The 25,599-nt window shown below is 43.0% G+C and overlaps 1 protein-coding gene across 3 annotated transcripts; it reads left to right on the forward strand.

Annotated features, from left to right (window-relative positions):
• The first annotated feature begins 486 nt into the window (after positions 1-486).
• LOC104014290 (ATP-binding cassette sub-family A member 10) lies at positions 487-24,408 on the forward strand. 3 transcript variants are annotated; one of them, XM_087750492.1, is made up of 39 exons: positions 487-616; positions 2,809-2,918; positions 3,312-3,522; positions 3,937-4,095; positions 4,339-4,439; positions 5,259-5,485; positions 5,815-5,953; positions 6,330-6,515; positions 7,603-7,750; positions 8,270-8,441; positions 9,029-9,087; positions 9,502-9,612; positions 9,705-9,880; positions 10,265-10,384; positions 10,750-10,888; positions 11,023-11,113; positions 11,414-11,553; positions 12,159-12,278; positions 12,450-12,645; positions 13,398-13,564; positions 14,240-14,364; positions 14,736-14,873; positions 15,426-15,539; positions 15,830-16,000; positions 16,365-16,475; positions 17,110-17,238; positions 18,044-18,112; positions 18,527-18,618; positions 19,043-19,163; positions 19,516-19,633; positions 20,109-20,200; positions 20,580-20,758; positions 21,354-21,429; positions 21,709-21,803; positions 22,274-22,393; positions 22,625-22,765; positions 23,024-23,103; positions 23,184-23,239; positions 23,844-24,408. In XM_087750492.1, the coding sequence occupies exons 2-39, from the start codon at positions 2,817-2,819 to the stop codon at positions 23,940-23,942; spliced, it is 4,890 nt and encodes a 1,629-aa protein (XP_087606618.1). In that variant the 5' UTR covers positions 487-616; positions 2,809-2,816; the 3' UTR covers positions 23,943-24,408. The 3 variants fall into 3 exon arrangements, 2 of the variants coding, with proteins under 2 accessions (XP_087606618.1, XP_087606619.1); XR_015703132.1 differs by lacking the exons at positions 21,354-21,429; positions 23,024-23,103; positions 23,184-23,239; positions 23,844-24,408 and having other exon boundaries at positions 22,625-22,638; XM_087750493.1 differs by lacking the exons at positions 22,625-22,765; positions 23,024-23,103; positions 23,184-23,239; positions 23,844-24,408 and having other exon boundaries at positions 21,359-21,429; positions 22,274-22,389.
• The last annotated feature ends 1,191 nt before the right edge of the window (positions 24,409-25,599 follow it).

Consider the following 25,599-nt stretch of genomic DNA (forward strand, 5'->3'; position numbering starts at 1 on the left):
TTTAATGTTTACTGTATGTTTTGTAATCAGAAGAGTGGTTCCTATCCGGGGGGCAGTGCTTCACTGCTCTTCCTGTACCGGGGCTGGTGGCACTGAAACAGTTTGCAAACACAACCTTTGCCATTCAGAGATGAGCGAGAGTCACTGCTCGCTCCTCTGCCTTCAGCAATGTGCCGTAATATTTCTGTTGACTTCAGCCTCTCTTGCTGCACTGAGAAACATAACCGAGTTTGCCAGAGAAAGGATTTTTGTGTGGTTTGTTGTTGGGCTCATTTCTCTTCTCTTGGCCAAGACTCAAGAATTTCCTGAGTAACTTTTCAGAGAATCTGCTCCAGCAACTCAACAACAATATGCTCTGTTTGCTTTTTATAACATAAATAAATCTGAAGATCTGCCAAGGAGGAAGCAGGGAGGAGGCCAGGAAAAGCGAAGTGATGGTGTGAGGAATGCCTTTTGGCAGAAGTGCCTGAGTGAAAAAAGCGGGTGCATGGACAAAGGAGCACTGAGAGCCGCTGGGACAACTGGCAAGTGCATCCCAGGGAGGCTCACCCTCTCCGCTTTCACAGGCACGCTGCAAAGGACAAGCTCTGGATTCCTTTCAAACCCTCCTGTTAAGGTAAGGCTTAAACATTCTTCTTAAAACAAAAATTGTTATTTAAAAGGTATGAAAACATCCAGGAATTAGTAACACCGTTAATAATACTGGGTGAGAGTATGAGTTCGTAGGTGTGACACTGGGCATCTTTCTAACAGGCTGAATTAAGCTTGTGATTAAGCTTAGTGACCATTTAAAGGCAACAGAGTCTTTTTAACTGTACTTTGATATGAAATAACACACAAACGGAGCTCAGTTTATGGCAGAGGTGTATTTCCAGTGTTTCTCAGTGCTAAGAGGATGTGGTAGGTTCAGCTCAGCTCAGTATTTTAAGTAATCCAGTACATGTGAGGAGCAGGTTTCTTTCCCTACATGCAGTGTAAGCTAAAGACTGAATTTTAAAAGTCTTCTGTCCATCTTACACTCTTAAAATTTCCCCCTAAAATACTGAAGAAGCAATGAGATCAGTTCTGCTGAGTTTCCCCCAACTGCCCAAACTCTGCAGCAGCGCGGCTGGGGGCCAGGCAGCATTGAGGGGTGATGGGGAGGGGTACACATGGGACATCCATGATGGGTACCTGGTGCACCAGCTCTCCATCCCACCTGGGAACTCCTGGGTGTGAAGCTGAAACTCCAGCCGTGTGTCAGCTTGTCAAGGTTACTCTATGTGACTATTAAAATGACGAACAAACTGGAAACCTGCTTTAGCTGTGACACAAATCCAGTTTCAGCTGCGGAAATGCAAATGGGTGATACATGCTGTCTTACATCTTGCTTCTGTTTGTTAGGTGAAAAAGTGACCAAGCAATTGCAAGTTTAACTTCACAGTCTCCTCAAGGAAGTCTAGAGATCATTAGCACAGGTTAAATTCAAATTTTTACATGCCTGGATTTAGTGAGATCGTCTGTAAGAGAAATCTATTCAGAGAGTGATGGCAAAATAGCAGATTCCTGCCGCTGAGCCAATGTCCCTGCCCCGTCCTCCCGAGGTCCCGTGCCAGCGCATGTGTTGGCAGTGTGCACTCGGGGAAGGCCATTTGTTGCAGCCACTTGTCCAGCGTTTCGGTGCCTGCTGCCTCATTACAGCAGAGACGTGCCTCCCCTACGGGCTGAATATAAATCTTTGGAAGAAGATAAACTCTGTCTTGCCTGTCAGCACCGTGAGGCATCATTCACCAAAGGGAACAAGACAACGTAAATCCTCTTTCTGTATGACAGGAAGGTTTGAAAGGATTAGGTCTATAAATGTTCTGATATTTCTACCTGAGACTTCACTTAGAGAAGATCAAGGTCTTGTATGAAAGCGTATTTTAGCTACATATGTGACAGCAGAGCAGTTTGGCTACCTGAGTGTAACCTTTTTGCATTTGAATACTTAGTCTCATTGGAGTTGTTATTATTATTTTACTGACGTTAATATGGATATATCTCATCTGCAAAAGTTACTCTGACAGCTTGCTTTTTGCCTGCTTTTTTAAGTTTCTACCACCAGCGTTAATCCAGGTAAGAAATCCTTGTGTTGGTTTGACCACATCTTTTTAAGGATGCTGGCAGGTCTTTTGGAGTAACACACCAATGCATGCTCATGGCTGTTTCTCTCTCATTTCCCATTAATATCCCCGACGACGACAGCTCTCCAAACGGACTTCCAAGAATTTGTTCTCTCGTAGCTCCGAGTCGCCTTCAATCAACACTGCTTTCCGTATGAGCTCAGCTCACATCACAGCCAGGAGTTGCTCAACACGCCTTGGTGTGAAGCCTATAGCACACTAAAACTACATGCAAAAAGATTTTGGTGATTTTAATCGACCATATTGTTGTCATTATTTCTTGGATATGAAGGCTACCCAAGCCAATTAAGTCATGTAGTGTGATCTTCCCTTTTTTATTTCATAAATAACTCCTTCCAGCCTTACCATGCTACAGCATGGAAGAATGAAATTCTGGTTATAACTGGTGTCTTACTGCTGAGCTGCAAGGACTGGGAGTATGTTGAGGATGATGAGGTCTCTTGGTCCCTTGCTGCTAGAAGCTGTGCTGTAGGGCTGGCTTGTGCTCAGCACAGGAGGTCTGAGTTGCTTCAGCTCTCTCTTGCAGTAAAAAGGGAAAGAAAGTGTTACTGTGCACATGTGCAAGGACTGTGCAAATAGAAGCAGCCACTGCTGTTCTACCTTTTGTTGTATCTGAAAGCAATTTTTAAAAAATTGTTTGTAGGTTCAAAGATGAAGACACTTCAGAGAAATATGAGTGTATTCCAGCAAACTAAAATTCTTTTGTGGAAAAATGTACTTATCAAGTGGAGGATGAAAATGCAGAGCTTCCAGGTAAGCTAAAAAAAAAAAAAAAGAAAAAAGTGAGAAACTAACTACTGAAGAGTAACCAATCCCTGCCTGCCCCTATACCTCTATTTCATTTTGTAAAGTTGAACACTAAAGTACGTTTGAAAAGCCCTGACTGGGAATGAACACTTTACAAGACTTTCCTTTTTTAACTGGTAATATTTCTGTCTCTTATGTGATGTACGAGAGCACAGATGGGCTCTTTGAGCAGAGTAATTTACTGAGGTGACATGCACAATGCAAAGACCTTGTTAGTTATTCGACATCTAAGAAACCGGTGTGACTGAGTGCCCCTTGTTTATATTTTAATCCCACAGAGAATATGCTTTTATACTGTTATATTATTACATTCTCTTCTCCGCTCTCCCCCTTACCTAGGAGTGGATGCTGTCTCTGCTTTTTCTGCCGCTGATGTTCATAGTGTGCACGTTCATGATGAACATCCGCTACCCCGAAGTGCCTTACAGCTACCTCGGGCAGTTAGATGATCCTGCCTATGATGCCACTGGGGTCACCATTGCTTTTACACCCATCACTGTGACCACAAGGCAGATCATGAATAAAGTGGCCTTGAACTCTGTAATGATAGGTATGTTTTGCCTTTTAAATATTTAGCTTTGTCATTGTTTACCCTGCTATACATTATGTCTCAGTGATTCTCCAGTATCTTCGATCAGTAAACAAAATTCACCCCAAATACTCCATTCTCGCAAATATTTCTTCTCTGGTATTTAAATTACTAGTGAGGTCAGTGTGTGCTTCTATGCTGTAAAGCTCTGCCTTTGTAGAATAGTACTATTAAGACACGTTGGTTCATTCTTTTGAGATTCACTTCTTCCCAACTGGTAAAATATGAAGTATTTAAAAGGTGCTACCCTGCCCAGTGCAGAGAACTGGAAAAGAGGAGTTGCAATGCTAAAAAAGCAGAACATATACCCAGTCCCTGTGCACACGTTTTCAGACCTACAGAAGCTCATTGCAATATTTTTCTTACAAACTACAGGTATAAAACTAGAGGCACTGGACAATGAGAGAGCCCTGGAGAAAGCCTGGATTTCGAATAATGAAATTATAGGGGTTGTATTTAAAGACAACGTCTCCTATCACCTCAGGTTTCCTACTGGGAATGTGGTTATTCCAAATGACAACTTTGGATACATAGGTAACACAAAATGAGAATTTATGGGTGGATGATTGCCCGGCATGGATAGGCACTGCTTTGTTGGAATAATCTATATATGTTAAATGATTTAATAAATTGTTAATTTTTTTTTGTCAGTGGGCCACTGTCTATTTGAAGAGTTTCCCATAGTGCATATGCATGCTTATCATCAGCTTTTGTAGCGAAAACCAATTACATTTCACTGGTCTTACCTGTGATGCCCTTACCCTTTCCTCCTTGCAGATAACTGTTACAATTTCTCATCGCGGTACTGTTACAGCCCAAGGTATTGGTACAAAGGCTTCCTGTCCCTGCAGTCCAGCATCGATGCTGCTATTATAGAGGTAAATCAAATTTATGAACTGATGTAGGTGTCTTTTTATTTTAAACTTGGGCCAGAAAAGACAAATTGTTCTGTGACAATAGCAAGAGACAGACTTGTCAGAAAATTCTGCAGGAAAACAATTATCTTAAAATGCTCAACTGTCTGAGTGTTATTGGCAGCGACAGTGAGAACTTGAATGCAATCGGCAGTTCCTGCAAAAAAATGACTGCTTTCAATTTAATTTTGAAAATTTGTACTAACTTTTGTTTCTCTTCAAAATGGTGATTTCTCTTAAAGGCTGGGAACCAAGTGTAATACTGCTATTTGATTTAGAGTATTTCTCAGATTCCAAGGAAAAGGCAATTCTTGCAGGAGACTGGGGTGGTATGAATATCTGCTGGATGACTTGGTTTCAAAGTAGGCATGTCTGTCATTTCTTGTCCTTCCTTTCCAAATTGTTCTTCAAAAATATACCAGGGTAGGGGTCATTCCACCTAGCTGTGCACCTCCAGCTCTCCAGGCTGCTTTCATCCCCGAGGAGAGAAACAGGACCTTGGGGAGCACAAGTCATTTGTGTGTCTGGATCCTTGCCTCTGGATGAGCTGAGGGATTCATCTCTCTCAGTAGACAAGGCAGGGAGTCTAGCTGAGGTGCAAACACACAAGTGAGTCAGATGAGCCCTTCCCATAGGGCTTTATTGCATTACTTGTTGATGTTTTCTGTAAAGCTGCATTAAAAAGTAAATCTAGGGATGATGAATCAGAAGGTTCCTTCTATAAATACACCTCACTGTAGAAAATAAATTAAATACTGAGATGTTGACCTTGAATTCCTTTAGGTGGTGGCAAATCATTCTGTTTGGGAAGAAATGAAATCAATTGCTGGTGTCCGTATGAAGTCCCGGAGTGTCACCTCCTCAATTACATTAGATTACGGTTATTTCATGATTACTATCGTGATGTGTTTCTCTCCATTCATGTATTTCTTATCAATGAATGTTGTAAGAGAAAAGAAGCAGCTCAAAGTATTGATGAAGATGATGGGGCTGAAGGATATTGCATTTTGGTGAGTTCTTTTTTAATTAAAGTATCTGTTTGCAAAAAATCAGTATACTTCTAACACTCGCGCAGTCAGTTAATAAGTTAAATGAGTTAATAAGTTTTCTCCAGTACTCTAAGGACAAACCAGAAGGGTTGAGCGTGGCAGCAGCGTATTCTTCTTCCTTGGGTATCTCCTTCTAAGGTGGGTCACGCTCTCTGTTCTGCAGAGGATGTGAATGAGCTGACTCTGGGAAATACTTAATATTTTAATTTAAAATGGTTCTGCCATGCAGATGAACTTGTAACAACAGTTCTTAATTAAACGAAAATGTAATGCCACCTTTCCATCTTCAGGCTCTCCTGGAGTCTGCTGTATGCTGTTTACGTGATGGTCCTCTCCTGCCTGCTGACAGCTCTCCTGCTGCAGGATCCTTTCTACAACAGCAGCTTCCCTGCAATCTTACTGCTGTTTTTCCTGTATGGCCTAGCATGTGTAAGTCAGGTTTTAAAGCCAGATTTTCTCACCATGTGATTTATTACTATGTTGATGAGCCTAACCATTACTCCAGAACCTTTTGCACAGTGCTCAGGATGGTATCATCCTTTGTATGGTCATACTAATTGAAATGGCTGAGTGGATTCTCTGACTCAGCAGCAGTCATTTGAATTACAGCCTGAAGGTCTGACAGGCAGTAGGTTGGCTACAAAAGACCTCATTTGAAGCTCAGATTGACCCACTAAGAAGGACTTTAGTGTATTTTATTACATGGGCCCAGCTCACCAGAGATCTGTTTGCCTGGCAAATGGAAGTGCTACTGTTAAAGGTGTTTATTTCCTTCAGTGATTGAAGGAAACTTCTGTTCTTACAGATCCACCTGGTTTTCATGCTCTGCTCCCTCTTAAGGACCTCCAAACTTGCTGGTTCCATGGGGTTCCTCATCACCTTTCTCTTCGGATGCCTGAGCCTCTCAGTGCTGATAGAAAATCTTCCAGAACCGTTGAAGTGGTTTCTCGGTCTCTTCTGTCCTTTTGCATTTAATGCTGGCATTGCAAAGGTATGGGGCATCAGCTCTGCAGCTGAACCTTCCCAGTAGCTTGCTGTCCTGGGACTTCTCAGTGGGGACAGAGTACGTTTTGTCACAGACAGTGGCAATAAAAGACCCTGGCATACTTTGCTAATAGAGAAAGACATAGGAATTCATAGCCCTCACTTCAAAAGACCAGCTTTTCCACATCTGTAAAATCTTCAGGTACTTTCCACGTCCTGTTATGAAACCTCCATGCAAGCTGAGCTGCTGTTGGGCAGCAAAGAGGGGCTCCAATGCCCCCATCCCATTCCCCTATTTAAAAAGCCGACGAATGCAAAGAAAAGCACAGCCCTCGTCACAAATAATCTGCCATTGTGCACTTCTGTAGCATCCACATGAACCCGAGGAAACCCCAGCGAGCCTATTGCTGCACACAACAGCACCATTATCCTTCGGGGCTGGACCCCAGGCAGACAGCGAGTTGACTCGGGGACATCAGCTCTTTGCCGCCCGGTCATTTCCCTCTCGCTGCAGCGACTCTTCCTGGCAACAGAGACTGTGCAAATACAATTCGAGTTTTCTGCTGCGGCTATCCTTCCTCTGTCCCTGCTTTGGATAATTCTATGCAGTTTCCCAGTTCTCCATCAGTCATACCTCCATAGCTCTGAGCAATGCTTTCTAGCTCCAGTTATTTAATATTTGATTTCCTGATATATAAAAAAATCTGCCTGGAAGAGGAGATTTCTGCACCAGCAGAAAAAGAAACTGAGTTTACTGCTAATTTACCATATGGTTAAATCAATCACTATGTAAAATTACACTGTCTTTGTCGTGACTCTGTCACATCAAGGGTGCCAATATCATGTTTCTTGAATGATTTTCTATAAAAATCAGATCTTTTCTCCTGCTTCTGGATTGTTCTGGAAAATTCTGAATGAAAATATAACTCTGTGTGGAGTAAATTTATTTCCCTTCCTCACTAGAAAGAAAAGAAGAAAAATTGATCAATACTGCAGATAATTTCTGGGTTAACAAAGTCAATTGCATCCATGGTTTGATGGCACGTGCATAGTTTTGCAGCCTGAAAATTATTCTTCTTTATCCTTTATTTCAGGTTTTCCATTTAGAAAAATATGGAATGGGTTTCTTTTTTTCTAACCTTATGGAGGAATCATACTTTTTAGTTTCAACTTACATTATGCTGGTCTTTGATTCAGTCCTGTACATGCTGTTAGCTATGTATTTCGACAAAGTTCTGCCAGGTAGGTATGATTTATGCTTATGATCATATTTTCTTCTTTTATACTTTTGATTTATACAGATTGTGTGTAACAGCTCCTCAAGGAAATGGTGGGCTGCTCCATTCTCCGAGTCAACCAAAAGATCTTTTGGACTAAAAAAATGTATTATCTCACTGAGTAACTTTTCTGCCCCTGGCACACACTGGTAATTCCCAAATTGAAGACAACAACGTATTTAGTGTTTGGTTTTTTTTTTTTTTGTAGTTATACTGCTGTTGAACTGTTTATGAAAAAATAGTGTAATAATGTGTGTGACAATATTTTAATTCATTAAGTAAAATACTGAATTCATTAGATATAGCCCTGAAGCCAACCTTCTTGCTTCGTCTACCCCAGCTCCAAACCTCTTTTTTTTTTAACTGGACAAAGTACCAATTTTGAGGCAGCCAAGTACTTATTAGAACCTCCTAAATGCTTAGTCTAGGATGATGTCTTAGCGTGGCTTTGGTTAATGACAGGTCATATTTGCTTTCCCATCAGGCAAATACGGCATCCCAGATCCCCCTTTTTTCTGCCTGAAGCCCTCGTACTGGGTGCGAAGCAGGAGACGCTCCACCAGGGAGACGCCCAGAACTGCAGCGAGCTCCGAGGAGCTCCTCGGTGATGACGTAGAGCCGGTGCCCCTCGAATTTGTGGGGAAGGAAGCCATCAGGTTAAGGGAGAAGGAATTGCTGTTCATGCTTTTTGAGTTGGGTAGTTTGGGTTTAATGCTCCCACAGACCACCACTTCTGCCATCAGCTTTGGTTGACTTACGCAGGCAGTTTTTGTGTTCATGAGGCTCTTGCAAAACACTTTGTTTCACAGAGAAAAATTAGAGATAAAATGCAGATGAGATAAATAGATAATTCAGGCTGGTCACTAATGGTGAAATTCAGATAAATTCAGATTAAAAAAAAAAAAAGTTGTTTTGTTTTTTGCTGTGGACTTTGTTAAATATCCATTAGGGACAAAAAGGAGAACGTGGAGGGCAGCCCGTTGTAAAACAGCCATCTGTTGCAATGGGCTTGTCCTTGTCTTTGCAAGGCTTGGGGGTCCAGTATTGCGTGCCAGGTAGTGATGTTCATGCCTGTGTACAGAGCATGCCAAACCCTGCTGAATCTCAGGGCTGCTTCCCAGTGCCTCTTACTTTTCATGCCATTTCTGTCATTTTAAATTAAGGTCCATAAGAATGAAAAAGGGCACCAGGGAAATGTATTTACAGGAATCCTGAAATAATATCCTCCTTACCTTCCTTTTAGAATCAACAATATTAAAAAAGCATATAAAAAGAAGGACAAGAAGACAGAAGCTTTAAGAGGTATGAAAGCTGTGATATTGATTCCTGTTAAAGATGAGGAAAAACAGTTGTGCAAACATTTCAGTCAGTCAAAGAAATAAAACACTGGCATTGCTTGAAAATGCATGTAAAATATTAATTGCTGTGACTGATTATTATTTTGTTCAGTTTTCACTGTTTTTCCATTTTTAATAAGACTAAAGAGAAGAAAGATTTGTTTCTATTATTGTATTTCTATCTTTTCTGCTAAATACAGAGCAGCTTCTTATGCCTTTAGTTACAGGTTTGCAGAACTTTGCCCCACATTGCTTAACACACTTTTGGCTAATTATTGCTACTTAGTTCTTATGCTTCTTGACTTGTCTTGCCTTCAGTAATGAGTAGAGGCAAGTCAAACCTCATTTCTTCCCAAACTTGATGTTATTTTCATTCTAGGTTTGTCTTTAAATATTTACGAGGGTCAGATCACTGCCTTACTCGGCCACAGTGGGGCTGGAAAGACAACACTGTTAAACGTGCTCAGTGGACTCACTTTGCCTTCTGAAGGTAGGACGCCAAATGGTGGGATGGGGTGGGCTTGATTCAAAAGCTGTAAAGACCAGTTTGTTTCACCTCATCATATTTATTCCTGTAAACAGGCTCTGCAACCATATACAACTACAAACTCTCTGAAACAGGAGATAGGGAAGAGATTAGAGAGATGATTGGCATTTGCCCACAATTCAACATACAGTTTGAAGTCTTAACAGTGAAAGAAAACTTGAAAACTTTTGCAGAAATCAAGGGCATCAAGTCCAAAGATGTAGAGCGAGAGGTAAGTGTGTGTTCCCCCTAAAAGCATCACTGCACAGCAACGTGAGGCTGTAGGCAAATGCCACATTTCAGTAAAGGCTCCTTTTGCACTGGGAAGCTCAAAGGGTCCACCCGGCTGCATCTTCTGAAAATCAAAGCTGGTGTCGAGCTTCAACCAGGTTAGTAAGCAAGCCTGTGGCTTTGATGCAACCACAGAGATTCCTCTGCTCAACCCAAGGAGAAGAGGGGATGTAGCAGCCCCTGTAGTGGTTGCTCCTGCTGGTGGCGGTAGACCTCAGTACCTGCTCTTAGAAACTGCCTCCAGTCCCAGCCAGATCTCCTTCATGGCTAATAAAGGATGGAAGGACAACTGGTGCTGAGAATGGACATCCTTGTCCTGTTCTAGGTGCAAAACATTTTGGAACTGCTGGATATCGGTAACATTCAAGACACTCAAGCTGAGAAACTGAGTGGCGGGCAAAAGCGGAAGTTATCCATTGGAATAGCCATGCTTGGAAACCCCCAGGTAAAGCAGCAGGCATGGCTCTGTAATATAGGGAATATCCAGGTCCAAAATACCTAAAACCTTATGCATGTACTCGGCTGCAAGTTCGTGCGTGATTTCAGACCTCTTTAAAGTGCTCATAATTATTAAAATTAATAAATTTAATATTTTCATTTCATTAAATTCATAACCCATCTTGCTAGCCTAGTTTTAAAGCAGATAGATCGTTCCCTGACCTCTACACAGCTCCCAGAATAGCTGCCCTTGCATAAAAGGTGGCCTGGGTCTCTTGCCTTCAGGACCTGAGGCTTTCAGGGGAACACCAAATCTAACAGATGCGCAATTGCTCCGGCAATGAGGAATATCTGATTTCATCCTTTCTGCAGGTTTTGCTCCTGGATGAGCCAATGGCTGGGTTGGATCCTCTTTCCAGACACCAGGTGTGGAGCCTCCTCAAGGAGCACAGAGCTGGACGGGTGATCCTGTTCAGTACCCAGTTCATGGATGAGGTCGATATCCTCGCAGGTAAGCAGAGGCTCAGCCTGTAGCACCTCTGCAGAACAACCCTGGAGCTGAAAGCCCATGTGAGGTTCAGTTGGAAAAAAAGTTTGGAACAACTGCTTTACAGTATAAATTCCTTTGGCTTTTTCTTTCTTTAGACCGCAAGGCTTTTATCTCGCACGGGAGGCTGAAGTGTGTCGGTTCTTCTCTGTTCTTGAAAAAAAAATGGGGGATTGGCTATCATTTAAGGTATCTACTTCAGCCCCAACAACTGGTGTCTGGGAACATGCATGTATGAGGAGCCACTAGAATGACTGTAAGGGGGAAACCGTAGAGCAGATGTCATCAAAACAAGAAAATTAACTGAATTAATATTCAGTTAAATTAACTGAAACAGCACTTTACTCCAGAGCAAGGGATAAATGAAGTATGCTAGAATTTTTTTTTTTTATGCATCCTAGCAAATACAATGGTGGTTGTTGTTTGTTTGGGCTTTTTTATTTTTGTTTTTTCCAAAACTAAGCATCTCCTTTTCTTTCAACTGAACAGGATCCATGTCAGTGAGTCTTGTGACTTAGAGAAGGTGACATCTCTGGTTAAACGGTACATCCCCAATATCATATTCTCAGGACACAGTCAATATGAGCTGAGATATAAACTGCCATTAGAAAACGTGAATAAATTCCCAGGTAAGGTATATTAAAATAATTGAGAATTGTCCATAGAAAAAAATAATCCCCAGTGTGGGAAAAGAGAAATGAAGAGGGAGATTTTCTACAGGAGTCACGTAAGGACTTTAGAACTGTTGCATTTTGGTTTTCCCCCCACAATTTTAGCATCCGTACATTTAAGATCAAAATGTACAACAAATGCTTTTCTACCGTTTGTAATGAAAAACCTAGCAGGCTAAACTGGGCTACATGTGCTACTGAGAGTTTATTTTTCTTTCTGTTAAAAGAGAAGACAGTGACAAGAGAAAAGTTCATACCCGCAGTGGCACCAGGCAGACCCTCACCCACCGTGTCCATCATACTCAGTCCGACAGTCCCACAGCCCTACTACCTCAGACGATGCAGAGTCTGAAATGTTGGTGCTAAGTAGAAAAACATCTTCAATGAGCTATGGATCTGGCAGTTTTGTGTTCCTCCAGACCCTTTGCATCCTGGCAGCTCACTGCTTTATCATTTCCTCTGTGACTGGAGGTGCTCCCGTCAGGTTGACTCAGCTGAACCAAAATCTGGTCTGGAGATACATGCTTATGTTTGAAACCACTTGTATTATCTCTGTCCTGCAGATCTGTTCAGTGGCCTCGACAGCTGCTCTGACCAGGGAATTATCAACTATGGAGTTAGCATGACAACCCTGGAGGATGTCTTCCTGCGACTGGAGGAAGAAGCCACCATGGATCAAGAAGGTACAATTGTGGCTGCAAATATACAATCTATACCCAAAGAGAACGGCTACTTTACAATAACACCTGGGCATGCCTCCAACAGCTGATTAACAGGTGGCTCTTAATTTTTCACACGTTACAACATAGAAACTGGTCTCAGACATAAATGTGCATGTGGAAAACTCTCTGCAGATGAGCGCGTCCTTGAGGAGGAGTGGGCAGAAGCAGGACCGCGGTGCCCCGACGAGATGGAGCCAGGCTCCCTGCTGCTCTCAGACACCGGGAAGGCAGCAGTCAGTGGCTTGGCTCTTTGGAGGCAGCAGGTCTCTGCCATGGCATGGGTGCATTTCTTAAAGCTTAAGGGTTCAGTGAAAAACCTGCGGTCAATGTAAGTACCAGAGTGAGTCTCTCTTGCAGATCTGGAACTGGACACACTCACAGCAGGGGGGACAATTTTCACCCCCCTGTTTTGATGACAGTTTGGATTAATTGATATCAGGTCTTGACTATGAATGATCTTGGTAATCTGCACTCAGAGGAGAGGAAAGCTTCTTTTCCAGTGCCAGTAATATAAAATCTCCCTTTTGTGCATTTTCATTTCTATGCTGAGTGATTTATGCAAGGGTAACCCATTTTCTTTCTGAAGAAAAGAATCATTTAGAAACACACTTATTTCAGGTGGAGGAGGAAGTTTTAAAATAAACTAGTGTGTACAGAGAGAGGAGGGGAAAACACTACTTTCAGACTTCCTCTATAATTTTTTTAAACATCTCTCATGTTGCCATTGTCTGAATAATTTGGCCCCATTGGTCTTCAATCTCGCATGCTGGCGTTTCCTGGTGGGGCACAAGAAACAGAAGGGAGATGGTGAATTATGAAAAACTTATATCTTAAGGCAGTCTGAAAGGCATTTCATGGCCTAAAAAGTTGAGCACTCCAGATCTGAGTTCCTCTCACTGCTAAATTTTGAGGGCCTTTGTGAATGATCAAGGTTTGAGACTTCTGAAAATAAAATTACCAAAAAATTTTTAACAGAAAAAGTGTTGGGTAACCTGACTAAAGTATACCATTCCCAATATGCAAATGCGTTCTGCTGAATATCTGTTTTTAAAGTGTTTATTCATCTCTTTCTTAATGTAGTTTGCTGCTCTATGTGGTTTTTCTGCTTCCCCTGGTTTTGCAACTGTCCCTGGTTGCTGCCTGGCAGAGCGTGAGTGCTTGGGAGCTCTCGTCTGCGCAGTACTTCTTGCCCCTGGGGAAGAGGGCTCACTCGGAGACAACAAGCCTCCTGGTCCACAACAACACAGGTGAGGGGAACGAGCCTTTCCTCATCCTTTCCTATTCTGGGGCTTCTTGCTGTTGCAAAGGAAAATAAGTGGAAAGAGCAGATGGTTGTGGGATGGATAGGATCCAAGGAATGAAGGTTTCAGTGACAGAAGAGCATGGAAATTGTCATTTTTAAGGGGTTGTGAATAAGGCCTACTTTGGCTTCAGCAGCTGGTGAGATCCTGATGCAATGATGTGAAAAGGGATATTGTAGCAGATGGGATTAGAAGGGACCCAGTTCTTTCCCTGTCCCAAATCCAGAGTCAAATTAACAGTCTACTTCCAGAATTTTACCTTCAACATTCCTATGAGTGGATACTATTTTATGTTATTTTGCCAAAGTATGATACTGTTGGCTTCATCAGACCATCAGCAAGGAAAATACATTTTGTAGTAACTCAGGAAAGGCAGAAAAAAAAAATGACAATGAAAGATTCAGTCAATAAGACTGAAATCCATTAAATTCACAGAAATGAATGTGCAATGATCCACCATATATGTGCTGTCTGACATCCACAGTTATTAGACTTTCTCTGGTTTTGTTTGGTGGTCATGGATTTAAAAAAAAAACAAAACAAAAACAAACAAAAACAAAACATCAAAGACTCTCTTGTTGTTCAGTATTATGATTCCTCTGCTTTTGGCTTTCACACCAGGCACAGGCATTGAAGACTTTATCCACAAGCTCGAGAGCCAAGATCTCACAGTGGAAATAAGTGAGGAAAATATCACAGAGGACCTAAAACACAATGGGGCTATAAAAGTGTCTCGCAAAGGCCAGGTGAGGATTTTTGTTCTCTTCCTCCTGTTTCTTCCCAACAATTGAATAATTAAGCAAAATGCCTCCATCAGCTCTACCTGTGGGATGGTCCTATTGAGTAAAGCCCACAGGTACAAAGATTTGGAAGTGTTTTAACCAGTAAACTACATGCTAGAGGAGACCTTGTCTCCCTCATCCTCCAGCTCAAATTTTTCATTTTTGTAGCACAGCTATACAGACTTCCAATACCTAGTAATTAGGTTTTTAGCAAACAAAGCATAGGCAAAATGAATTATTTCAGGCCTGGATTCTCCTGGCGTACTCTTTTTCTACTGCCTCCCTGTAGATGAGAAAAGCCAAGAGTTTTCATCTTCTTGTCTTGCTCTTTGAAGAGCTACAGGTTTACCGTGTTATGCCACATGGAGGCCATCAACTGCTTCCCGGTGCTTGTGAACGTCATTAGCAACACTCTGCTGAGAGCCCTCAATTCCACCATGCACATTCGGATCTGGAGTCATCCATTTTTCTCTGTAAGTGTCAGAGCCTGGCAGCCAGAAGGTGTCAGAAAACAATTCTTAAATCTGCTTAAGGTCTCAGTAAGTCATCAGATTTTAATGGTAAGTCATGTGGGGCTGTCTGAACCTGTAGACCCACCTTCCTCGGTGGTGGCTCTGGAACCATCATGTTTGACTTCATTGACTTCAGGAAAACTGAAGCTAATTTTTCCCTTGTGAGTCTCGAGGGCTGCTGAATGGAGAGGGTGGCTGGGATGGTTTCTTCAGGAGGTTCCTTATTCTCTATGTCACGTTATTCAAGCTATGGTCCATCAATTGACAGAAGAGAGAGCTCACCACAAGTCTGGGACAGAGGAGTGAGACCTGCACCACCCATCTCACTGGTGGCAAGCATTTTGCAGGGCTATGGTTTGGGGAAAAACTTCCTCCTGCCAATATTTGGTTTCAAATCCCACTTTGTGTTCATACTGCCCTGTTCTTCATGAGAAATGCAGTAAGATGAATTGTGGCATCTAGCCATTACATTGCAGATGTTTTCTACAAATGCTTTTGTTCTTCTGTTTTCAGATAGATGAGCCACAATTCTGGGATTATTTTGTTTCTTTTTACCTTGTTTATATGCTGCTGTTATTCCCTGGTTTTCCTCCTCACTTTGCAATGGGCTACATGCAGGATTATAAGGTAAATTCTTTGAAACAGGGGAGATTTGGGGTGGGCAGAAGGGGTTACAACTGCATTGCCATAAGGACATTTGAATATGATGGGCAGCTTGAGGTGTTTTTCTCTCTATTGCCACGAGCAGCTTTGCAGCCAGCACAAAATGCTAAAGACAAAAAGAGGCGGAATTTTACCCCAGTATCACAATGGTAACAGCTTTTTGTTAGCTTTTTATTTCCTGGAGCCATTCTCATGGGTGCAGTTGGCCAACCAGGCACCAACAATAAACTGCCCTTTGCATTGTGCCTTCCCAGGTGGGAGCTCGTGCCCAGCTGCGGATCTCGGGGCTCTTTCCCTCAGCATACTGGTGCGGCCAGGCTCTGGTGGATGTCCCACTGTGCTGGGTCCTTCTCTTCTCGATGTTGGGGTTTCAGTTTGCATTGAGGAACAACGTTTCCAGGAGCATCGACAGCCTCTTCTTGCTGGTATATTCTGTTCTGGTGATTGCTGGTTCACTAGGGAGTGATTGGGGTAATATTTTGAGCATGTGTACAGGTAGCTGAGGCACCGTGGGTGCAGATGGTGTTGGGACACCTCTGGGTCCCTAGATGCTTACTGACTTTCTCCTTGTTTCACCTCCTATCATTTGGGTTTCCCCAGCTGGAAATAAAAGGCAATAAATCTTGCCTTAATATACTCCTTTACACTTAGCAGTAAAATTGTGGTAATTTCTGAATACCCTGATCTTAACGCATGATTGTTTAAACTGAACCACATTGCTATATATAGGTTTCTGGTTGTTTAGATGACTCCATTTTCTCCAATGAAAGCCCTTTTTTTTCCCTGTAGATCCTGGGTACTTTTGGTTATGGAATTTCTATCGTTCTCTTAATCTACTTGATCTCCTTCGTCTTTCGCAAAGGATGGAACTGTGATTTTTGGTCTTTTATCCTGATAGTGGTAAGCATATGGCTAGATAATGTGCTGTAGCATTTATAGAAATGTATTCTGTGATCTTAAGGATAAACTAGAGGTCAAAACACCAAGTATAGAGGTAGAACATAAATATGGGCACGTGTTTTATAGCAGTCAGTTCTATATTAAACTCTTGTCACCACGTTCTGTTCCCACAATCCTGCTGTGGCACGGGGAAATACTTGGATCCACCCTGAGCTGGTGCAGGAATGGAGGCAAAAAAGTTATTTATCACTCTGTTCAACATCTCACATCAAAGAGATATAAGGTGCTGAGACATGAGCCATCAGGTTAGATGCAGATAGCCCGAGCGTGACCTGGAAGGAAGTGGGTTATTTGGGATGGGAAAGAATAGGACAGGATCCCGTGTGTTGTTGTTCTGCCCGAAGCAGCCCTGTGTCTGGGAAGAAGTTTCCCCAGCTGACCCAAACCAGCAGCCTACCATCAAGCAGAAATGGCCGAGGACCTCCTGAACCCTTACCATTTCTCATCTTTATATTTCTTGACCATTTTTAGAAGTTCATCAGGGAGCTGAAAAGGTAGACCCACACAATTTTTAAGACCAGTGAGGAGCGTAACCCTTCCCATCAGCTAAGTTACCCTCTTGTTTTATTTTTAGGTATGCTTTGTTTCTTATATCATCAGCAGAGTCATGGATTTCTCAATCAATACTAGTGTCTCCCTCTACGTTATGTCTCTCTTGATTCCTGTGTACCCACTGCTTGGTGTAATGAGCAACTGCCAGCAGGTAAGAGGTGGTGCTGGGCGAGGAGAGGCACCCCACCATAAAACACAGCTATATGTCCTTGTGAGCACAGCCTGGTGGTAACCACATGCTGTGTTCTGGGAAGGCTCATTAGTTTCCTCTAAGAGGTGGTATTTTCCAAATGGCCAGAGTGCATCGTTAGATGACCGTTTCAGATCAGATCTCATTTTTCCAGCTGTTCATTATGGCTAGGGGCTACTTCTCGTGCAGCTGAGCTATGACTGTAGATAGGTAAGCACTCTTAATTCTTTCCATGCAGAGTCGAGCAACTTGTCTTGAACAATCATAAGAGAAAATTTGAAGTTATGCATTTCATTTTGCATGGAAACTGAGTGAGAATTAAGAATACTCACAAGGCGCTTTACTCCATGCCAGCTGAGGGAGGTCGTGGAAAGTCAGCTAAGAATTTAAGAAAACCCTCCACCTACATGCAAGACTGTTTATGAGGCATAAATGACTTAGGAGTGAAGTCCAAATAGAAGAGACCCCTCCTCTGTCCTGTCCCACTCACCTCCACCTCTTCTCCACTGGGACCCCAAAGGAGAGGACACTGGATGTTTTCCTGTGATAGGCCATAACCCCCATTTTCTGGTATAGGACTGGGATGCCCAAATTCAAACATCTGTATTTGTTCATCTCTATGGTGAATATTTTGGGTTAATCAGAAGGTTTTGTACATTTTCAAAGTATTTGTTGTTTGCTTTAACCCTTCCAAAATTAGCCAGCATTATACTAAAGCATTACAGGTCTTCATTGTGTTTTGTTTTTTTTTTTTTTATTCTTATAGATTTTTATAGAAGGCACTGAGATACTTGGTGTGGCTCCAAGGAATGATGTACTAATAGCTGTCTTCGCAGTAAGAAAAATTCTAAGATTACTTTTATTTAGGAATGTGTGTCTCCTCAACCCCATCCTCAGTTATCAGGAAGCAGGCAAGAACCCTGAGCTCATTTCATGCAGGAGGAGGATCTCGGTGGGTCTGGGTGACAGATTACACCCCCCCCCCCCCCCCACCCCCTGTGCAAAAATAACCTCGCTCCTTTGAAATGGGGAAGGGAAAATGAAATAAGCCCAGATCACTTAATGCTGACCTGTTATTTTAAGAATTGTGGTTTTCTTCTATGATTGGTATTTTCTGCAGTATTGGTAAGTGATAGTAGAGTTCATAGCCTTCAGGATTACCCTGAGTTTAGACATTAATGGACTTCTCAGTTTCAGCCATAGTAGGATGGAAGGCAAGGATGTTAATGTTGAAATCTCTTTTTTTCAGCCTTATATCCACTCTGTGGGTTTCATTTTTCTTCTTCGATATTTGGAGATGAAATATGGAAGAGCAGTTCTCAGGAAGGACCCAATATTTAGGTTTGTATAAACACACAGGCACATGCAAGGTCTAAACTCCTACCACAGTGCTTTTCCTTGAAGACAACATTTTGATCAGATATCACTGCCTTTGTTTCCCTATTTTTAAATATTTTTTTTAATACTGGTGATTTTTTATAACTAAAATAACCCCTTAAATACTGCAGTGCTATGATAATATAAAACAGCTCTCAAGCTTGTTTAGTACCTCCACATGGTGTTGTCTGTGCTGTGTGGATGTACCAGTTTGGTTCTTTGTAAAACATAGAAAGATTATAAATATAAAACAAATAATAATAAATAATTAAAAAAACACAAGAAACATTTTAACCAGAGGGACATTCACTCTTGATCTATCCAAAATGCATTGGACGCGAACAAGGGTAAAGAACAAAATGCTAAGACAAATCTGGTGGGTTTGTAGGATTTCCCCAAGAAGAGAAAGCAGCCACCAACACCCTGAGGAGCTCGAAGAGGAAGATGAAGATGTTAAAGCTGAAAGAACAGCGGTGAGAAATGCCATAGCAGCTCCGAGTCAGGAGGAGGTACGACTAAGTGTTGTTCTCCTCATTTTATTTTATACTAGTAAGAAGCCCACTGGTGAAAATCAAACCACCAAGCATCAATAAGTCAAGGTCAGTGCTCTGGCTGTATTATTCTCACTGGGAAAATAAAACTCCCAAATGTACAGTGTGGGTCCCATCAGGATAGAGAAGAAAGTCATTAAGAGGAACGTGGACAATAGTGTCTTGTTGCACCTCAAATTCTCAGTGAACTATGAAACAAATTCAAAGGTCTTTAGAAGGTTTTCTGCCTTTTTTAATGGAAAAATATTCCTGAAGGATTAATGCTATCCAATATAATAGACTGATATTTCTTCTTCCTCCTCACTTTCAGAAATCAGTCATTATTGTCAGCAACCTGTGCAAAGAATACAAAATAAAGCAAGCTGGTTCCGTTTTTAAGAAGAAGAAGAAAATGGCCACCAAAAATATTTCCTTCTGTGTTAAAAAAGGTGAGAATTGGAACTGTTCTCCTAGACCTGTTTTGGACCCCTGATCATACAGGGAGTTAATGCAGAGTTAATTCTCTGCAGATTCTCAGTTATCTGAGCAAGGACATAAAGGTCAAATCTATTTGCTCTGTGGCTAAGGCATATTCAGTCTGTGGTTGATGTGTTAATGAACAACATGATGTGGATGCATCCTATTAGTTACCTTTGACTCTCTGTTATCTAAAATAACATAGCCCCCTCTCTCCAGGATCCATTTCAGCAGTGGCTTCTGAGTGGCCTCGGAGCAATGCTTAGACTTGCAGCATCAGTTAGAGTTGAAATGTTATGGACTCCCAGAGCATATATTTATACTGTTTACTTTTATATGGTCTTTGATACTAGCATGCTCTCTTTTATGTTTTTTCTTTTATGGACTGTGCCTGATATATTTGTTGAATGGGAAGTATTACTAAGAAATTATATGTATTGATTCCAGGAGAAGTATTAGGACTTCTGGGGCCCAACGGAGCTGGTAAAAGCACAGCTATCAAAATGATTATTGGAGAGACGACACTGACTGCTGGGCAGGTAGGAAGCATCTGGAGAAAAGGGATAGATCCATGATAAAAGTGCAAGTGCAAACCTTGCACCTAGGCTAAGCTATATTTTTTTTCAAAGCATTATTAATAGGTATCAAGGTTTTAACTGAATGCATTGTGCTATTAAATTAAATAATGTATTAATAAAAAAACCTGTGAGCTAATTCTAACTTTGACAAGCAGTTACATCTACCCTAATTGGCCACATTTATAGCTAGAAACCAAGTAAATGAAGGTTGAAAAATCACTCCCTTGCTCTTTGAGTTTCCTTGCCTAAATCCCAATGAAACCCATAGTCTTCCTCTGAACCATACCCTTGTATCTGGGCAAGGTTGTGTGAGAGCAAAATGATCAGCCTGGTTGTGCAGGTGCTGATGAAGACAGGCGATGGAGCGACCTCCCACCTCCAGGACCACGCACCTGCCTTCCTGGGGTACTGCCCACAGGAGGACCCGCTCTGGCCAGACCTCACCGTGCACGAGCACCTGTGGGTCTACGCAACCGTGAAAGGGGTGTGCAAGGAGGATACGGCTGCTGCTGTCAACCGGTACGGATGGAGATTGTTTCCAGGGGTTAGTCAATGTTTTATCCCCTAGTCCTAGGGCGTGGGGAGGGGACCAGAAAGTCAAAATTCACTGTGAGCCAGAGGCAACTTCGAAAGAAACTCAGGAAATGGAAATGCAAAAGGGATTTTGTGCTAAATGCCGTGATTAAGTGAGTGGGTTAAGAAAATCTCCAATTTGCCTAAGTGCATTTAGTGGGGATAAATTTACCACTAATGTCCTTTTAAATATGTTATCTTTAGGAAGAATTTCTAAAATCTCTGATGTTACAGTTTGGCACTACAAGAAAGGGTTCTTAAGTACTGCCTGCTCAGCTGACACTGGCGAGGTGGAATGGATTTATAATGCTGTTGACGCTAATGATGGGTTCAGAAAAGAGCTTGTGGCTTATTCAGTACACTTTGCTTCAAATATTCACTTACATTTTAATAACACAATAAAAGTTTAATGAAAACAAGCAGGAGTCAAGAGCAAGGGGAAGAAAGTTCCTTTTTCTTATCATTTTGGGAATCCTTGATGAGAGTATTGTGTTGAGACTAACAGAAATGTTCTGTTTTCACTTGTTCCCTTTCCCCACAGAATAGTGAATGCTTTGCAGCTTCAGGACTATTTAAAAAAAAAACCCAGAAAATTATCTGCTGGGATAACCAGAAAGGTGTGTTTTATTTTACCTATAATGAGCACTGCAACGCTCATAGCACAAATCAAAAATCCCCTCCGTGAGCAGAGGGACCTACTTGTGCTCTGAGCTACCCGGGAGACCATCGTATTTTCTCCCGTTATGGGGTGATGGAAATTAGCCTTTTCCAAAACCACATTTCCTGTAAATCAGAACCTTGATTCCCATAAATGGAGCGACGCTGTCCACAGCTCTTTGTAGACAGAGTGCCAGGGACTGCAAAAGATCTGACTCAAACCCCTTTCCCTGTTGTAGTTGTGCTTTGCAATGTGCATGCTGGGCAACCCTGCGGTCCTGCTCCTGGATGAGCCGTCAACTGGCACGGACCCTAATGGGCAACACTGTGTCTGGTGAGTAGGACCCCAGGCACTGAGCCACCATGGTGGTAAAGGGATTGGAAGCCAAAAGTAGATGCTTGAGGTTAGGTAAAGAGTGTTTTGCCCCATCTGCGGTTGGTGCTGCTCATCACGTGCCAATGGTTTTATTGGAAACTCCATTTTCCTGGTTCTCTCTAGCTGAAGCAGGAGCAAGGAGAGAGAAAAAACATTTTACCTTCATCCTTGTTGCAAACTTTAGGATAGTCATGTATGGGATTTGGAAGAATCCACAAATGGACCTGAGTGAAAAATATTCCTTTTTGTCATTATTTCAAAGTATTACCATGGGCACATCAGTCTAAAGTTGCTGTATGTAAAGTTTTTACACTTGTTTTAGGGGAGAAGCATTTGGAGCGACAAAGGTATAAGAAAAAGTGTCTGATATTCCTAGGGAGTGTTAGCTTTTTTTTTTTTTTTTTTTTTTGGTCCCCTCTGGGCCTCAGGAAAATGATTCGTGCTGCCCTGAAAACCAAGGAGACAGGAGCCATTCTGACAACGCACTACATGGAGGAGGCAGAGGCGGTGTGCGACCGTGTGGCCATCATGGTGTCCGGGCAGCTACGGTGGGTAGCAGCATGGCTGGCGCACAGCTGAGCCGGGAAATGTCTCCTGGCCCCTCTTCGGTCCATGTAGCAACAGGGCTTCTCCTCTGGCCTCACCTACCCGAGCCCATCACCATGGGTTTTAGGAAGTGCTCCCCATGGTTTCGCCAGCAGCACAATTTGGGAAGGAGCAGATGGTGGGGCATCAATGGTTTCACGCTGACATCTCTTTTTTTCCTCCCTCCCCTGCAGATGCATTGGCTCCATTCAGTACCTGAAGAACAAGTTTGGCAAAGGCTATCTACTAGAAATTAAGGTCAAGGACCCAGAGCACACTGATCTTCTCCATGCTGAGATTTTGAGGATTTTCCCAAGTGCAGCCCGTCAGGAGCGGTAACTATAAAATATGGGATGAACAGTGGCTCCAACACTATCTCAGTCCTAAAAATGTGCCCAGTGTGATGGCCAGACACAGGATCTCTGCTGGAGAGGGACAAATAGCTCAGAGTCTCTATATGGGGATCTGATTTGATAATGTCACCACATTCAACCCTGCTGCAAAAACCACATCCAACTCATAGCGTGACATAAAGTTTTGGTCCCAGAACCTCAATACAGAGCAAGAATCGCCTTTTCCTCTTGTTCTTCAAGGTTCCCCTCTTTGCTAGTCTACAAGGTTCCAATGGAAGATGCACTGCCCCTGTCTCACTCTTTCTCCAAGCTAGAAGAAGGTAAGAGCAAAACAAGATGACTTTTTGAAAAGGTGGAACACAGACTGCTAATTTCCAACTCTCTTTCCATTTCTCCACAGCCAAACGAAACTTCAGCTTCGAGGAGTACAGCTTCTCTTTGAATACTTTGGCTCAGGCATGTGATTTCAAGGCTAGACATGCTGTAAAGGCGTGAGCAGGAACAAAAGCCGCAACGAGACCTGGACCCATGAAGTGGCAGAAGGCTGCTTCACCAAAAAACTGCCTGGGGGTGGTGGGCGAGGGGTTCTCTGCCAGGAAAGTGGTGAAAAACATTTGGGTTTTTTCACCGCTGAGATTTAGCATGGTTGGAACAAACCTAGGCAAAGTGTTGCTGCATGACTCCGCTCACCTGAGACAGGCACACAGCACATCCAAGGGATGGACGCCCTTGGTAGATGCCCATGCCCAGCCTCTGTGGCTGATCCTGAAGCAGCAGATTATTGCTGCTTGCACAAGGCTGGTGGCAAAGATGAGGAATGTTTATGTCAATCCATTGGTGGGTAAAACCTACTCTACGGATATACCTATGGGCAGCCAGTGCCTCTCAGCAGGTTATAGCAGAGAGCATGGGAGTCTCGGCTACTGCATACGTGCTCCCCACATAAAGCTACTTCACATACCTCTCATGGGGGTTGCAGAGCTGTACCTCCTGTAAAGGAGCATCGCAGTACCTAGTGAATGTCAGAGAAATAATCAGAGCTTTATCTTGCCCGTTTCAGGTGTTTTTGGAACTCTCCCAGGAGCAGGAAAAGGATAATTTTGATCTGACTTTGGATGGGACTTTCGAATGGAAACAACTTCAGCAAGAGGACTGTTAAAGATCTAAGATGTTCACTTACACATTACTCAGTATTAACCTAACTGCTGTGATACTGCACATATTTACTACCATTATCAGCGTACCATGAAGAGGAGGAACAGGCTCTGCCTTTCCAGCGAGCATGGGCTGAGGGCTCCGCTCCGATGCAGAAGACATTTCACCTGGACTCTGCAGGTGTCTATGCTGAGCCCTGCCCCAAGTTGCACTTCCAATGGCTGGTTGATGAAATCGTGCCTGCGCTGGTGGGAGCTCTCGTCAAGCAGAGCAGTGCGCAGCGGAGGGACAGAAAGGTTTGCAGAAAGAAGGGTCATAACCCATCTCTGGGGACCGAGGCTCTGCTTTGCTCGGTGGATCTGGGTGCATCAGGGAATCTGGACACGCTGCCAACATTCTGGGCTCCTTTCCCACTAATGTGTGGGACTATTTGCCTACAAAGTGTTTAAATACATCTTATTGAAATTTGCACTCTATTTTTATACCCTTCCAATAAATGTTTCTATAGAAACCACGGTTACACCCTCATATGTCATCATTGCTGTGGACCGTCAGGAACAGCTGAGCAGCTCAACCCCCTTCCCCTGGGGATGGATGTGGCTGCAGAGGGCCCAGGGCTGCTTGCCAGGCAGTTGTAGTCCCTCGTGTTGACTATCACCGGCAGCCTGGCTCGGTCAACGTGCTCACCCCTGCCCTCCCTCCACGCTGGGGCGAGTGGTTGTCACTCCTACCTCTGGAAGCCAGCCTGGGCTGTTCAGCCTGGAGAAGAGAAGGCTCCGGGGAGACCTCACTGCAGCCTTTCAGTACTTAAAAGGGGCCTATAAGAAAGATGGGCACAAACTTTTTAGCAGGGTCTGTTGTGGCAGAACAAGGGGTAATGGTTTTAAACTAAAAGAGGGTAGATTTAGACTAGATATAAGGAAGAAATTTTCTATGGTGAGGGCGGTGAAACACTGGCACGTGTTGCCCAGGGAGGTGGTGGATGCCCCATCCCTGGAATCATTCAAGGCCAGGTTGGACGGGGCTCTGAGCAACCTGATCTAGTTGAAGATGTCCCTGCTCGCTGCAGGGGGGTTGGACTGGGTGACCTTTAAAGGTCCATTCCAACTCAAACTATTCTATGATTTTCCTCCTGACAACTTGGGCACAGGTTATCCCTGTGCCCAGCTCATTTGCAAAGGATAAAGCTCTCATAGAAAATATGAAGTCCAATTCTCTTTACTTAATCTGCAGTGGTGGCTGTGTTGCAATCACTGCTTGTGTACATTCCCCACTCAGCTTCAAAACATATTTTGGCAGCTGGAGGACACATATTTAGAGAGATCGTGATTATTTCCCTCCTGGTTGCACAACAGCTCTGTTTCTACTCCCCACCCCTGGGAAACGGGTAAGTGAAATCACCCAACATTTCGATCACCTGTTCATGCACTCAGCTCTGGGAAATGGGAATTCAGTGAAAGGGAAGAGTTTTATTTAGTGTCCTGGGGATATCAGCGGTGGTGGAGAGCTCAAGTCGTGAACCTCCTGATATAATGACAGTTTATACGATCCAGTCCCGTTGGTTTTTTTTCATCAGTATTTCGTGGTTTGTGCCTCTGGAGATGCTGTTGGTGAGAGGGGCCCCTCTGCTGTGGTGGCTGCTGGTTTGAGTGGACTTGTAA

This window comes from Nipponia nippon, unplaced genomic scaffold (genome assembly GCF_047370975.1).
Source record: "Nipponia nippon isolate SJK-2023a ecotype South Korea unplaced genomic scaffold, ASM4737097v1 scaffold_14, whole genome shotgun sequence".
NCBI classification, from domain to species: Eukaryota; Metazoa; Chordata; class Aves; order Pelecaniformes; family Threskiornithidae; genus Nipponia; species Nipponia nippon.

What these genes read in the sequence shown, in the direction of transcription:
- LOC104014290 (XM_087750492.1), top strand. Translation starts at nt 2,817, where the DNA reads ATGAAGACACTTCAGAGAAATATGAGTGTATTCCAGCAAACTAAAATT. An exon ending in CTGAAGGATATTGCATTTTG is followed by an intron (nt 5,486 to 5,814) that starts GTGAGTTCTTTT and finishes TTCCATCTTCAG; the next exon opens with GCTCTCCTGGAGTCTGCTGT. An exon ending in CGACACTGACTGCTGGGCAG is followed by an intron (nt 20,201 to 20,579) that starts GTAGGAAGCATC and finishes CTGGTTGTGCAG; the next exon opens with GTGCTGATGAAGACAGGCGA.